Raw genomic sequence first — 15,217 nt, forward strand, 5'->3', positions numbered from 1 at the left:
CTGTAGGAGTCAAACGAATGATCGATTGGGCTTCTTTGTTTTTTTTTCTTTTTTTTTCTTTTTTTTTACATGCAGGATCTCACACTTAAACACGGCTGGAGAACGGGCGCCATCATTCCCGAGCTGCGGAAAGAGATCAAGATCATGAACACGGAGCAGTATGTGCACATGATGTCCTGGCTACAGGCACTGACTGGACTTATTGAACAGATGCAGGTGAAGATGATTGAGAAAACTCTAATGTACGGATTCTGTTTTGGTCTCATTAGTCTCTGTACTTACCTTGCATGCCCTCATCCCAAACAGGTTCACCGAGACCCAGCCTCCCGGGCGGTTGTTGAGGAGTGGATTAGAGAGAGGGAAGCCATGAGGTAATGGAGATAAGCAGCATTATAAAAGCTCTTCAGCTACAAATCTCCCCGGAGATTTAATCTGCCCATATGCCGTTATTAATATTTCAGGTCAAAAATAAAAGACGTGCACGTTTGTTTCAAACACAGGCCACAGACAAAAGACATCTTCAACACTCAGTTTGGGAGTCTCTTCCGGACCTATCACAACCCAACGTATTTCTCGCGCCGCCTGTCCCGCTTCGCTGACATCTACATGGCGTCCATCAGCTGCCTGCTCAACTACGACTTCCAGCACACCTTTTTTCCCCGCCGCAATCCCCTGCAGCACGAATCTCCCTTCTGTCCTGAACACGTCCCCGCCGGGCCCCGTGTGGACCCAGAGCTCCGCAGCTGAGTCCGACTGACGAGGCCGTTTTATTCACTTTACTCATTTAAGCAAGTTTTACTTTTTGTCCAACCGCATGACATGTTTTAGTTTCTATTCAATGACACAGTCAACTGTTGAGCTCGAAATACAAATAACACACAACCTTCGTGAAGACAACGTTCACGAGTTCATCTAAATGAAGAAAATTTGATGCACTGACTTGGACTGGTTTACGTGTGTGTGTGACATATTTGTGCAGTTGAAACGATGGGAAACGTCAGAACGTCATTGTGCAGCTGAAACGATGGGAAACGTCAGAACGTCACAAAACATCACATTCTGCACGTATATATTTTTTTAACCTTAATTCTGTAAAAAAAAAAAAAAACTAACTAAATGTCTTCTAAAATGCTCTCTCTCTCTTGTTGACATATACATATATTTATATATATATATATACGTGTGTAGAAAATTTGTAATGTCGATGAAATATATTGATGAATGAGGGTGAAAAATAGTAAATTTATAGAATATGTAATGATTTTAGAGACTTGTTTTTTTTCACGTTCGTAGTAGACAATCATTGCTGCTATATTTAGCGTTTGTGTTGCTGCTCAATGATGTCGTCGCCTGCGTTTGCAGAAAATGTGTGAACCTCTCACACAAATGGTGAAATGTAGACTTGCAATTTTTTTTTTTGATGACGATGATCTAAAAAGGGATTTTTTTTTTTTTTAATTTCATGACCGTACGGTGAGTTTTATTTATTTGTCTTGATTCACTGTGTTTTCCTTTTAGCTATTTATTAAAAGTGAATTGATTTCATGAATCCGGCCAAGCTTTTATATCGTCATTGTAAACGTCTCAATGAGACTGTAATTTATTATTGTACTGTATTCGGATTTAATTTGTCTTTGTGTTACTAAGTCCACCGTGAGTATTTCGCCATCAGCTGTGTAAACACAAAGAAAATGTTTCATTATTTGGAAATTGATTTCGAGGAGAAGTTGATCTCTGGGCAATAACACTTCCAACTTTCCAATTACCATTATTGCTGCAGGTTTGATGGAATTAATCCCCCAAATCGTGTTTGGGACCAATTTTCCTTATTGCATTTGGGCCTGACTTTATCACACAGGTGCACGAGCTCATATCTCAAAAGGCAAAGCTGTCGGCTTTGACGGTGATCCAAAGATGATAAGATCGCCGGTGCCGTGTCACGAGCGCAGTCTCTGTGGATTCAGTCTTTCTCCTCACACTTTCATTTCATAGAGGGAGAATGGAGAGCAACAACACTTCGTGGAGCTCCGTCCCCCAGCTGGTGACCGTCATGCCCACTATCTTCCCGCGGGTGGGCTACAGCATCCTCTCCTTCCTCATGTTCATCAACACCTTGTTATCAGTTTTTAACAATGGGCTTGTCATAACGGTGATGCTGAAGAACCCGTCTCTTCTTCACCCGATGAACACTTTCATCCTCAGCCTGGCCGTGTCCGACCTCATGATAGGCCTTTGTGGATCCTTGGTGGTCACCGTCACCAACTACCAGGGGTTCTTATTCATCGGCCACACGGCCTGTGTGTTCCAGGGCTTTGCCGTCAATTATTTTGGTGAGTAAAAAAATCAGTGTCTGTGTTTGAAATGATAACTGATTAAAAATGGATTCACTGCTAATTAAGGTCTGGACTTTGGATGTATGGATCTGAAACAGCCTGATACACCGGTCATTTACAAGAGACTTCAGTCCTGGAGTTTGTCTCTTCTGTTTCCTGAGATTGATGTCGGTGGGTTTTTTTTAATGGAGTCAGGCTCTGTAGGTAGCACTTTGAGTTTGTCTAGCACATGGTATTGAAGACGCCAATGACCTTTAGGTGATAGACACCGTCTGACGACTGAACTAAAATCCTAAAAACACCAAATAGCTTTTCTCAGTAGCTGAAGAATTAGGATATATTTGTCTTTATTCTCCAACGTTAACTCTATATAAAGTTAGCGCATCTAAATAAAAATATCAAAAATAAATTTGTACTACATTGATCCAAATATAAAAAATAAATTTGTACAACATTGAGCCCATATTTGGGAAATTGTTGCTGCCCATAGCTAATGAGTCCTACGCACTATGGTGCATTGCTAAAGCCGTTACTACTGTGATAACTGCTGGACTAATGATGACTTTTGTCCATTTCTTTCACCCTCCCAGGTCTGGTGTCTCTCTGCACTCTGACCATGCTGGCCTACGAGCGCTACAACATGGTATGTAAGCCGAAGTTTGGCTTGAAGATGAACATGCGGCGCAGCGTCGTCGCGCTTGTGTTTGTCTGGGTCTTCTGTCTGTTCTGGGCCGTGGCTCCGTTATTGGGATGGAGCTCGTACGGCCCCGAGGGGGTCCAGACCTCCTGCTCCCTGGCCTGGGAGGAAAGATCCTGGGGCAACTACAGCTATCTCATCCTCTACACACTCCTCTGCTTTATATTCCCCGTCATAGTCATCATTTACTGCTACTCCAAAGTGCTCATATTCATGAAAAAGGTAGGGCCCGCCCAGGCATCTGCGTATTTATCACAGCATTTAAAAAGGATTTAAAAGCCACACTTAATGCATCATCTGTTAGCCGTCCACCACCCACAGACCACAGCAAGTTATTGGTGTTTAATGGGGGTCACTTTGTCTTTTCCGCTCATAGATCAACAAGAGTGTGGAGCTGCAGGGCGGCTGTTCCAGCAAAAAGGAAAATGATCATGCCATTAGCATGGTCCTGGCCATGATCATTGCCTTTTTTGTCTGCTGGCTGCCCTACACGGCACTGTCTGTGGTCGTGGTCATCGACCCTGAGCTCTACATCCCCCCGTTGGTGGCCACCATGCCAATGTACTTTGCCAAGACCAGCCCAGTCTATAACCCCATCATCTACTTCCTCTCAAACAAACAGGTGAGAAGCTCAAATGTGTTTGTGCCACAGAGCGGTATCATACGTATACGTATCGTCTTAGTCACAAAAAAGATTAGTTACTTGTCTTTTTCCATCGTTTTAGCCACAAAAAAAGATTAGTTACTTGTCTTTTTCCTCGGGCATATATTCAAATTCTCTGGGAATTCTGAATAATCTTTGGCTCTTTGTGTCAAACAGTTCCGTGATTTGACATTGGAATTCCTGTCATGTGGACATTACATTCCCCGTGCACCAACCGGAGTCAGCATCAACCTGTGCCGCTTGAAGAGCAGGAATCCTACTCCGCAACACAGGGTCACGCCTCTGTGACCTTTTCCTGCAGACGCCAAGGAACTGCTGAGCTACGGATACAGATGCGTGGGCAGATGGATGGACGGACGGACGGACAGACAGATGGACAGATAGATAGATAGATAGATAGATGGATGGATGGATGGATGATAGATAGATAGATGGATGGATGATAGATAGATGGATGGATGGACGGATGGACGGACTGGCGGACAGACAGATGGACAGATAGATAGATAGATAGATAGATGGATGGATAGATAGAGAGATGGATGGATAGATAGAGAGATAGATAGATGGATGGATGGAGGGATGGATGGATAGATGGATGGATAGATAGAGAGATGGATGGATGGATGGATGGGTGGATGGATAGATGGATGGATGGATAGATGGATGGATGGATGGAGGGATGGATGGATAGATGGATGGATGGAGAGATAGATGGATGGATGGATAGATAGATGGATAGATGGATGGATAGATAGAGAGATAGATAGATGGATGGATGATAGATAGATGGATGGATGGACGGATGGACGGACTGACGGACAGATAGATATATAGATGGATGGATGGATAGATAGATACTACGTTTACTCGTGTGATTTGTTCAGACTTTAGTCAGGCTGTGAAGTGTTATTTTTCATTTTTTTTGATCACAAGATTTAAGAAAAAAAAGTTACATTTTTCTTGGTACATGAATAAAATACTCTTAAATAAAAGTTTAGCGTAGGAAAAAAAAAATCACTCGGTTCAGATTGTCTTGTTGATGATTAATGTCTCGGGGGGGTGGGTAATGAAATATGGAAGCAGCAGTCACAGACTGTATAACGTTTTACATCACAAAACCATTCTCCGGGAATAAACACTCCAAATGTATGTAAATCACATACAGCAGAAGCACTCTGTTAGAGGGATTTCGCCTGGTTAGCAGCTCTGACATTCCCACTTCCCACAAGTCTGCTGCACGGGACACAACATTTCACAGCTGCAGTGTACTGAACAGTAGGTGGAACGTTGTTTATCAGCACCTGTGGTGGGGATTTACTCCCCTTTTCACTTGTTTTTGACTTGCAGAGAAACAAGCAGGGCAACACAACAATTTTCTCATTGCTGTCTGGATTATACCCACACAATCACATTAGGAACACTCCGAGAATTCGGATGCATATGTAAAGCCAGCACCCCGGGAGAACACGAAGGATGGTAGACGACGACGCAGACTCAGATACTCCGCCGTGTGATGTGTGGTCTGGTCTTCGTTGCGTACTTTGTCTGTTGTAAATGTATTTTTAGAAGCAGTTCAGAGTACGAGCTTAAGTCTTGTTTTTTTTTTTTTTTTTTTTACGAGCTTAAGTCTTGTTTTTTTTAAATTACTACCTTTATCTTTATTTCCTCAACGCTTTCAGAGACTGTCTGTGTTTTTGTATAATTTTATGACTTATGTTAGAATGAATAAACGTTCACAAGAATATCCGGAAATCCGGTGTGTCATTACTACAATACCATTTGTGTCATGTGCCAGTTCCATATGTGCCTCCCCGCTCTCTGCTGGTGAGTCGTGACTGCATTTGTCCATCTGTGAAAAAAAGGTCAGTGTCTCAGTGGTGAGAGTGAAATCCAAGCCTCCAACATTGACACCTAATATAACCAGGAATAAAATATTTAAATGTGAATTTGAATTGAATACACCTAGTGCATTATAAGCAACACAGAGTGGATGTTTGAGCAGATTATTGTTTTAATATATATTTTTTAAAGGTAAATGTTTGTCTAGTCTTTGCCCTCTTTGTTCTTGTTACCCTAGTCCTGATTTAAAAAAATAAAATTAAAAGGTTCATTTATATTCTACAGTAAAAAAAAATTAAACTCAATGAGGACATGAGTGGATCCCAGCAGTTAACAGGAGGAGACACTTGGACATGTTGACCTTGGACAGTTGGACACCAGTCAAACACAGGGACACATACACGGACATTTACTCTCATTTACATCTACACTGAACTGTACAGTGAGGCTTAGGGACGGCGTTGACCTTGGACAGTTCAGCAGTCAAACACAGGGACACATACATGGACATTTACTCTCATTTACATCTCCATTGAACTGTACAGTGAGGCGTAGGGACAGCTACTGGGGATCGAACCAGTGACCTTCCTGCTGTAAGGCAAGAGCAATAACCACCTGAATGAATGAATGTGAAAATGAAATATAAATCAAAGGATCATTGTACTTGTACTTGTCCTTTATGTTTGCTTTTTTTTATGCCAGTTCTGATGTCATTAGCTCTTAGCAACAGGGTGTTCATTAGTTTAATCACCATTCATTTCTCCTTCTTTTGTAGCATTTCTTTTTTTTTTAACCATAACATAATTAAAAAAAACCCATAATAATCAACCATAATACTAAGTAGGCTATTCTGAAAAAACCCATAATAGTCCACCATAATACTAAGTAGGCTATTCTGAATATGTGTTATTATGTTAACATAATCCCAGATTTGGAAATGTTCATAATCTTGACCTTTAGAGCCAAGAGACTTTCACAGTTTATCGCTTAACAGGATTACACGCTGACACTATATAATCCAGCGACAGGGATTTCTTCACCTCCTAGAGCACTTTAAAAATCTCACAGGTCATCCATCGGGAACATACACACATCTGACGCTTTGAACCCTTCTGGAAAACAGAGCGGTATTAAATTAAAATCATACCTGACTTCATTTAACAAGGGTTGCATAACTGCTTTTCCATGAACCACACTTTTGCCCCCTCACACTCAACACTGCTGTGAATACCCAGCACAGTCTGTAATAGATGTGAGCAGTGATGACTCCCTGGTGGCTGCTGATGCTGTAGAGCGATAATGAAAAGGGCGGATACGTTGGCATTACTTGTCCAAGCTTCCCTTTGAGATATATTCACTCAGTGAAGAATCGCTTTCCTTTGGCCCGGCCGACTGCGGAGGGAGACGCACGTTTCAACATGTTAACCATTTGAACCTGGAGATGAGAGCTGAGCCTGCACCTGTATGGGACCCTGGGAACAACACCGTTTGGAAGGAGTACGTTGACATCACCTTTGTGGTGGCGAACAGCTTGGTTTTGCTGCTCACATCTGCTGTGGGAATCGTGGCAAATATCTTCGTCATACTAGCAGTTTACAACCAGAAATCGCTGCAAACCTCAAACAACGCGCTGGTGGTGAATCTGGCGGCGGCGGACATCCTGCGATGTGTCCTCGACTGCCCCGTTCTCTTCGCCGTTGTTTTGACGGTGCATCACAGGGGACACGGGAACCTGTGGGTCTGCGATGCACAAGTGGTTTCTTTCTCCTTCAGCTGCTGTGTGCAGCTGTTGACACTGGCCTGCCTCAGCGGAGAGAGACACCAGGCCATCGCGTTTCCCTTTAAGGCCAGTCAGAGGAAAAAACGGATTCAAGTGCTGATTCCTCTCACCTGGATCTCGGCTTTGGTGCTGGCTGTTTGCTGTTTGACATTTGTCAAGGACTCACCTGTGCACATCAAGTGCAAGGGATTAGTCCGAAACCCATCGGGGTCCTACGACACCTTTGGCCTTTACATGCTGCTCCCACTGTGGGTAGCGTGCTTCAGCGTTATCATTGGATTCTATGCCCGCATTTTTGCCCTCGTGCGAGCGCACAATCGTAAAATATTTGACCAAGGAGTTCAGATTCCCAAAAAGAAGCCCGAGCCAGAAGCAAAGCCGCAGCAGGAGAAGGCCGCGGTCGTTGAGAAGGGAGATGGTGCAGAGAGTCAGGCGCCACCTGTCGCTCAGGTGGAGCTGCTGACGCCAACGGAACAGACGCCGTCAATGACACACGATGTTCTACAGACGACAGTAATGGCTGCACGTGTCCTCCCGGGCTCGGAGCATGAGAAAGACTCGAAAAATCTAGTGATAACAGACTTGGAAAAAGAACAACCTTGTCCTACATCACAGGTGGCAGCACAGACCGAAGAGAACTTGCTGGAAACGGAGCAGTCCGAGCCTCGTCCGACAGGAACTGAGGCATCACAATCAAACGGAGGTGCCGCTGGCAGTGTTAAGTGCTTGACAGCAGAGCCCCAGGAGGTGTTAAGTAATGTTAACACAGACACTAAAGAAAAGAAAGTGAAAACCATCCAGACGCCCACTGAAAAGACAGAAAGCGTTCCCCACGTCCCATCCTCAGCGCTGTCGGAGGATCCGAAGTCTTCTCTGTTACAGCCTAAAACCGAGAAAGCCGCCGACGCCACTGGAGGGGAAAACATGGCCGCTGCTCCTACAGTCTCAGACAAACCTCCGGAAACCGAGGCTCAAAACCCAAATGTTGGGATAGAGGGCGCTGTTTGCGTCATGCCTTCAAAAGCGAGCAAAGAGAGAGCAAACAAAAAGAAGGAAAGTAAAATGGCTAAACGCGCCGGTTACATCATCCTGACCTTCCTCTTATTCTGGCTCCCACTGATCACAACCATTCTGATCAATTTTGTCGTTCACAAGAACAAGAACTCACAGGTAGGTGGCTACGTTGGCGGCGAAAGGCTGCACTGTGTAAATGATTTGAAATCAATGTTACGCTACTTTTAATTGGAGTAGAAGTAGATGCTGTTGAGTGTTCCTGGCTTTAAATGCCCTAAAAAGGTGTTTCTTTGTTGTTGTTCATGGCATCAGAAGGCGCTATTTTAAATCTATACTAAAGGAGGAGCGCTCTCCCAGCGGCGGCCATGTTGGATCACACATGTTTACACACTGAACCACAGTAGACATTTTTTAACACCAACTCGTTGTTTTTTTTTTTTTTTTGTTTGTTTTTTTTTTTTTGGGTAAAAAACCAAAGGGAAAAATTCCAACATGTTACATTTGATGTTGCATAAACCTACGCAGTAAAAATATTTATTCACAGTACATGAATATACAGTTTGTGTAGCCCAGGGCAGGATAAAAGTCATGACACAATGTCTGAAGACTTTTTGGAAAGTGTTGTTTCCTTTGAGAAATCCCTGCTTTGTAGACATTTTGTCAATGTCAGTGTCTCTGTCACCTGGACACGACCTTCTTTTTTGCCTTTTTAATGAGTGAATTTGATTTTTAAGAAAAACGGTTCTTTTAGTTCAGAAAAAGAGTTGAGCTTGTTGGGGATCTTTGATCATTTTCAAAGGTTTCCTGAGAGTGTTTTTAAAATATTTTTGGTAAAATGATTGAGATTTGACACTTGAACTGAACTGAAGTACTGTGGCGGAGTGGTTCATTTAGACCAGATTGTCTCTTACATGTGTTCATATTTTTCAGAGAACCATCAGTCAGCACGTGGAGGTTCTTTCAGTGTCCGTTTCCTGTATCACATCCCTGAGTAATCCGATCATCTACGCTGCAGTGAACCCTCAATTTCGGACAGAATTCCACAGATTGAAAGATAAGGTTAAATCCACTTTCAAAAAGGAGGAGTAATGTTTATCTCTGATGAATTCATGCGTATGTCATATCCACTGTAAATCAGGCTAGGGAAAAAAAACATTTGTTGTTTGTTAACAAGGTTTTAATGAATGTTTTTTCTTTGTAGGTCAACTTATTTTGTGTCTTATGTTTAGCTTTAGGTCATTTTTGCTAACTGAAGTGAATGGGTGTTTGGCTAAAATGTTTAGGTTTGATTTAGGTTAGTTATGTATTTAGACAAGTTATTTATATCTTTTGTTTAGCTAGCTATGAGCTAATTTGACTGTCGTTCAGTTAATTTGGGATGATTTACGGGCTCCGCTCTTTTTATTTTTGGCCACTTCCATGTAGCTTTATTTGATTTTGCTAGCTTTCTTTTGTTTATTTCCTCATTTCTTACCATACTAACTTTCTGGAGTAGAGATATCTTTAGCTAGCTTTAGGCTAACTAATGGACGTGACCTACTGTAGGAGTTCAAAAGAGACATTTTTGGTTTCCCGTGGCATTAGTATGCACTGTGATTTCGACTATTTGTAAGTATTTCAACCCCAGCCGTTGCTTAGCTAAAAAAAAAAAATTTTTTTTTTTACCATAGCATACCACATATTTGGCACCCAACGTTACGTAACCCTGATCTTCTGAATTGTATGCGGTCTGATTTCTCAGCATTTCCAGGATGAGGCGCTACATGCTGTGAGAAGCTGCATGAACCTACACAAGCCCAGCAGGTGAATGCTGCTGACTCCTGTCTCAAACAATCAGTGAAGCACTTGTCTGTCTCCTGAGATCCTGCAGCCCAGACCCACAACTGGGCCAGTCAGGTCCTCACATGTCCTCTGTCAGCTCTTAATTACTATCTCATCTGACAAGGGGGGAGAAAAAAAAAATACATTATGAAATCAGGCTAAGTGTCTTTTAGCTATACAGGGGGAAAAAAAGACATGGATCTTGCACTGGGTGTTTCAGTAGAGCTACAGTATTTATTCTATCAACTCCACCATATGAACAATGTGTCATTATTCGTCCGTCCCTAGCCTAAATGTCTGCACTCCGTGACAAGATTGGTAATTCAATAAAAGCCAAGTGTGGCAGAACTTGCACAACATATCAGCCTCATAGCGTTTCCTTTCATCAATCATGTTTTTACTGACAGAGCTCCAACAAGAAGAGACATACTTAAATAAAACAGAAATCTGCAATGACAGCATGCAAATTCTTAAGTCAACCAGTAAACAGACAGAAATATTGTGCCAACAATTGCCAACTAAATCTAGAAATGAGAGAAACCAACTCCAAATGCAGTCGATAAATTTCTGGGGCTATTTACAATATGAAAAATGTACAAAATGGCCCTTTTACACAGTGAGATCTACCAAGTCCTTTCGAATGTGGTAATTAAAGAGGAACAAAAGGGAACCGATGTTAAAACCTCCTGGCGTGGTCCCGCCCCCCCCCCCCCCCCCGCCCCCCCCCCCCCCTCCCGGGGGGGGGCCTCGGCCGGCGAGAAGCAGCTGACTTAGAACTGGTGCGGACCAGGGGAATCCCTCTCTCCCGTGACCTTAACTAATATTTACCCTGTATTTTCTCAACATCACTCGCTAACCGATGGCAATGGCTCCGACAACGAGCCGCGTCAGAGTGTCAAATATGTAAGCTAACACAGATTTTTTTTGTCATTTTGACTTTCACTTGCACATTTCACAAACATGTCAGGATGCGTAATATATTTTACTCATCAAGCGATGAAATCAACCAGTTAATGAGTCAGTTAATGAATATTCACAACAGTTCTTCATTCCTGTGGATTCATGTTCTGTGACTTTACAAACGTGACAGGACTGGGAACCAGTTTGTTCGGGGGTTGTTTGTTTTTTTTTTCTTTCTTTTCTTTTTTTTTTTTTTTCCTCAAAAAAACAAAGCAATCTATTTAAATGTGAGGGGGGGTCGGGGGGGATTGAAGTAAAATGTCCACATAGATTGTTCTTATATTCACAATATGACCCTGGGATAATGACAATGTGTGCTTTGCTTTTAAAGGTTGTAAAGAATGGCCTTTTTAACGACAGCTTTTCTTCCTCTGAATCAGAAGACGACAATTACACCTACACACATATTCAAAAATAAACTTTTTCTCAATATGTTTAGGCAACAATGATACACTCTCGACGTTTCCTTCCTCTGCTGTGCTTAATGCAGGAAAAAAAATCTGCTGGTCAACTTTGTTCCAAGGCAGCCGTCCATATCATTTTAATACCATGCAGAGTTTGACATCAGATGAGATCACTACTTCAAAAAACCCAACCTCTGCTAATCCTATAATCCTTCTAGATTATGGCAGGTTGATGCTCGGTGGTCCCTCTCCCTCAGCGTCTGGTGCGTTTTGATACCAGGTAGCTGATAAGAAAAGCGTGACATCTACAAGGCAGATACTCGGACGATGCTCTGAGAGTATGCGGTGGTGGTGGTGGAGCCGTCCCCATCTGATGAGATCATCACTGGGGCTGAGAGGCTGACCATGGAGGGGGTGATGTACGCTTCTTCACATTTCAGGGGCATGGTCTCATCCAGTTTGGCATTCAGGCTGGAGCGGCTGAGAGAGAAAAAAAAAACACAAGATGAAAGAGGCCGACGGCTTTGACCTTGAGACTGTGGTACACGACGACGACAGGTACACACTTGACGACGTGCGTGTGCAAGGTGTCTGCGCATCAACTGCAGTGCAAAATAACATTTCAGTACCCCCCCCCCAAAAAAAAATACTTTTAGTTCATTTCATTCGGTGAAACTCTTCCTCTTGTTTTAAATGAAAAGCCTTATTTCTTCAGAGACACTGGTACAAACCCGTGTATGTGTGTGAGTGAGTGGTTGTGTATTTTGCCCATTCAGCTGCAGCTGAGCCCAAATATAATATAACTGAAATAAATACAGGAGTTCTGTGAACAGCAGTAACGGATAATCCAGATTAGAAAAAAAAAAAAATGATGATGATGAGTGCAAATAGATTCAGAGAAAACTATCTGTATTTCAGGGGATTTTGAAGATATATATAAAAAAAAAATTGTATGCTAAAATCACCGTCAAAGTATAAATAAATAAATATACATACACATGAGGAGAATTCAAGGTCAGACCTTTGTGCCTACAATGGAAAAATAATTCGGCTGCCTGTTGGACCAGGAAGTCAAAGGACCAGGTGTGCAAGCAGCTAATGTACTGAAGACCATTAGGAATATTAAAAATATTAAAAAATCATAGTCTAGTACCCCAGCACCTGGCTCAATGCAACCTGCCTCATGCAGCGTGTATGGCACCCCCTGCAGTGTAGGGAGGGGATGTACACGCTGTTAAACTGCAAACAGTAGAGTTCGTAGAGAACGCATGGAGTAATTCCATCAACCGGGGCTTAATGTTCGGGCTGTCTGTTTTCCCTTTCCTGTCTGGTCTGCTGGGTGGAGTTAGGCTCGCCGGTGCCACCTGGTGCCCAGGGTATATATATACCTCTCTTCCTCACTCTGTCTGTTAATCCTTATCTTTGGTTGGATGTATCTGAATCAAAAACGCCCTCAGTTAGTTTTACTGGCTTTTAAATATTTAAAGAGCAGCACGGAAAACAGAGAAACGTAAGAAAAAACATAGCAAAAACCAAAAAATGACTACCTGTTGACCACAGGCCTCTCTCTTATCTGTATGGTGCTGAGCTCTTGGTTGTTTGTGCTGGGCAGGCTGAAACTGTTCTTCTTCCTATGGCGTCGAGAACAGCAGGAGCTGAGGCCGTGCGGGGATGAAGACAGAGATGAGGAACGCGAGCCCGACTTGTGCACCGCAGAGATCTCCATGCAGTTGGCCTGGAACGTCTGCTCGTCCACGAATTCGTGATTCTGCACAGGCGGACACAGCAGACATGTAGGTTCAGTGTTGAACTGGATCACGAATCACTCCGCTGCAACAACGTGACGCGCCGTTAAATGACGGGTAAAGATATGAAATTTGAACAGACCGAACCAACAGAAAAAGTGTTCGCTAAATTGCTAAATGAATCATCAACAGCATGGGGAAATTTATTGGCCCAGATGCCCGTATTAAGTGCCATCTGTGAAAACATTCACAAGTGTTATCACTGTGACAAATGAACATGACTTGAAGGTCAGCCTCCAAGGATGTTTCAGTCTCTCCGCCTGTAGGTGGCACAGTGACGCCACGTCGACTCCGGTGACACGGCGCGGTCCTCTGAATCATACCTACTTTCTCACACCTTCTCAGACACTTCGGCTCTAGGCTCTGTCGTCGTGAATTCGCATCACGTCCGCACTGATGCACCGGTGTGCTCTGCATGTGATGCTCTTGTCATCTGCATGGGAGCGTCTTCCTGGATGACCAGAACGCCTTTTTACTTGGCGGTGATTTACCGCCTGTCTCTGTGCAGGGTTTAGGGGCTGCAAGTGTAAAACTCAAAGCATGAAAGAGAACCTCGGCTGCTTTGAATTATAGATGGCGTACAATGAAGTCGGCTGGTTTGTTTGCAGGGAGTAATGTTAGTAACGGTCGCGTTATCTTTAGCATGGTGTTGGCATGGGGACTAAACATTGCCCTGCCCCATCTGCTGCTGTTTTTTTTTTTTAGCTCACATGAAACAGGTTCCACAGTTTGTGGCCTGCTTGAAAAGATTGACTTTGTTCCTAATTGCAAATCACTGTAACAGACAGGCAGCGTATACTGCAGCGGTGAAGCAATTATACATAAAAGTAACTTCCTTTTTTTTTTTTTTTTTTTTTTTAACTGTCAGCTATTTTAGAATGTGGAAAAACAGTTCCTGGAATAGTTAAAAAAAAAAAAGGATTTTGTTTGGGTTTACCGTTGTCTTCTCCAGGCAGTGCAGAAGGTGATGGTGTTGGCTCTCAAAGGGAGGGTTGGCGGCCTTTCCTATCAGGGCTCGTCCTGCCTCCTTGGAGGCCTTGGAACACACAGAATAAGGTGAAAAAGGAGAGTCAGTGATGATGACACGCTCACGGTCTTCCTAGAAAAATGAGAGAATCAGGCAACAGAAAACAGCTCTGTGATGTAGTGGGAAAGTACGAGAAAGCAGAGGGTTTGAATATGCTGCTATCTGTTAATCGACTGAAAGACCTAGTGGGATGGAGATGCCTTTAAGATGCATAGATATATCACACATGTTTCACTGACTGACTCGATTTTGTCATTCGTTTGCCGGGTTTGATGAGAAGGACCAGAAGGGGAAAAAAAAAAAAAGAGAAAAAAATTGGACGATCAAATTAGAAATGAATTCAATTCAGTGCAACAGCAGTGGCACAACCAGACACAGATCAAACAGAGTGCACCAAACACAGCACAGGGGTCTGGACCATGGTAACACCACAGGCTTGGATGACGCTCTGCACAACTCGGAGATGGAAGGTATGTCGTGTTAGTCTGCGCTACGACCCGGATGCTCTATAAGTAACACACAAAACACACAGCAGATCAAAAACAGAGTTTAGAGGAGATGCAGGCTGAGCAGACAGCCTTCCAGAGGCCAACGACTGTCCAGGAAGCTCTGACCACCCCCACCCCGCCTCCCATCCCCTCCCTCCCTCCCTCCCCTCCCCTCCAAACCCTGTTGGACAGACATGCAGAGCTGGGTCATGAGTCAGTGTGACTGTAATGGTTGTTCTCCACCAGAAGGCCAGTGTGCTGCATGGACAGGAAGAGAGTGTTGACGAGGCATGTCAATGCTGCGGCCGGGAGAGGTGTGATGTCAGAGACACACTAAAGCACTGGGATGACAGCAGCCCCTGTGTTGCAGCATGAGAAGCAG

General features: G+C 43.4%; 4 protein-coding genes across 6 annotated transcripts in view; 3 read left to right on the forward strand and 1 right to left on the reverse strand.

Annotated features, from left to right (window-relative positions):
* Positions 1–55: 55 nt before the first annotated feature.
* On the forward strand, positions 56–917 carry LOC103380301 (5'-nucleotidase domain-containing protein 3-like). The gene is made up of 3 exons (XM_008312194.3): positions 56–216; positions 307–371; positions 501–917. Exons 1-3 carry the CDS (start codon positions 70–72, stop codon positions 745–747), a joined length of 459 nt encoding a protein of 152 aa, XP_008310416.1. The 5' UTR covers positions 56–69; the 3' UTR covers positions 748–917.
* Positions 918–1,018: 101 nt separating this feature from the next.
* On the forward strand, positions 1,019–4,027 carry parietopsin. The gene is made up of 4 exons (XM_008312195.3): positions 1,019–2,330; positions 2,924–3,252; positions 3,407–3,652; positions 3,851–4,027. The coding sequence occupies exons 1-4, from the start codon at positions 2,000–2,002 to the stop codon at positions 3,980–3,982; spliced, it is 1,038 nt and encodes a 345-aa protein (XP_008310417.1). The 5' UTR covers positions 1,019–1,999; the 3' UTR covers positions 3,983–4,027.
* Positions 4,028–6,414: 2,387 nt separating this feature from the next.
* LOC103380303 (dopamine D2-like receptor) lies at positions 6,415–10,870 on the forward strand. Its single transcript, XM_008312196.3, has 2 exons — positions 6,415–8,486; positions 9,261–10,870. The coding sequence occupies exons 1-2, from the start codon at positions 6,978–6,980 to the stop codon at positions 9,417–9,419; spliced, it is 1,668 nt and encodes a 555-aa protein (XP_008310418.1). The 5' UTR covers positions 6,415–6,977; the 3' UTR covers positions 9,420–10,870.
* Positions 10,871–10,948: 78 nt separating this feature from the next.
* LOC103380291 (potassium voltage-gated channel subfamily D member 2-like) overlaps positions 10,949–15,217 on the reverse strand; it is a 38,800-nt gene continuing 34,531 nt past the window's right edge. For all 3 annotated transcript variants that reach the window (XM_017032928.1, XM_008312185.2, XM_008312184.2), the window contains 3 exons: positions 14,258–14,356; positions 13,063–13,283; positions 10,949–11,995 (listed from right to left, as the gene is read on the reverse strand). In XM_017032928.1, the coding sequence (XP_016888417.1) occupies positions 11,821–11,995; positions 13,063–13,283; positions 14,258–14,356 (495 nt within the window). In that variant the 3' untranslated portion in view covers positions 10,949–11,820. The remainder of the gene's footprint in view (positions 11,996–13,062; positions 13,284–14,257; positions 14,357–15,217) is intronic.

The sequence above is a fragment of the Cynoglossus semilaevis genome, chromosome 6, assembly GCF_000523025.1.
Source record: "Cynoglossus semilaevis isolate Cse_v1.0 chromosome 6, Cse_v1.0, whole genome shotgun sequence".
In the NCBI taxonomy this organism is placed as follows: Eukaryota; Metazoa; Chordata; class Actinopteri; order Pleuronectiformes; family Cynoglossidae; genus Cynoglossus; species Cynoglossus semilaevis.

Coding starts and splice junctions, on each gene's coding strand:
- LOC103380301 (XM_008312194.3), top strand. CDS start 70: ATGCAGGATCTCACACTTAAACACGGCTGGAGAACGGGCGCCATCATT. Junction 217..306: donor GACTTATTGAACAGATGCAG/GTGAAGATGATT, acceptor CATCCCAAACAG/GTTCACCGAGACCCAGCCTC. Junction 372..500: donor AGAGAGAGGGAAGCCATGAG/GTAATGGAGATA, acceptor TTTCAAACACAG/GCCACAGACAAAAGACATCT.
- parietopsin (XM_008312195.3), top strand. CDS start 2,000: ATGGAGAGCAACAACACTTCGTGGAGCTCCGTCCCCCAGCTGGTGACC. Junction 3,253..3,406: donor TGCTCATATTCATGAAAAAG/GTAGGGCCCGCC, acceptor TTCCGCTCATAG/ATCAACAAGAGTGTGGAGCT. Junction 3,653..3,850: donor ACTTCCTCTCAAACAAACAG/GTGAGAAGCTCA, acceptor TGTGTCAAACAG/TTCCGTGATTTGACATTGGA.
- LOC103380303 (XM_008312196.3), top strand. CDS start 6,978: ATGAGAGCTGAGCCTGCACCTGTATGGGACCCTGGGAACAACACCGTT. Junction 8,487..9,260: donor ACAAGAACAAGAACTCACAG/GTAGGTGGCTAC, acceptor CATATTTTTCAG/AGAACCATCAGTCAGCACGT.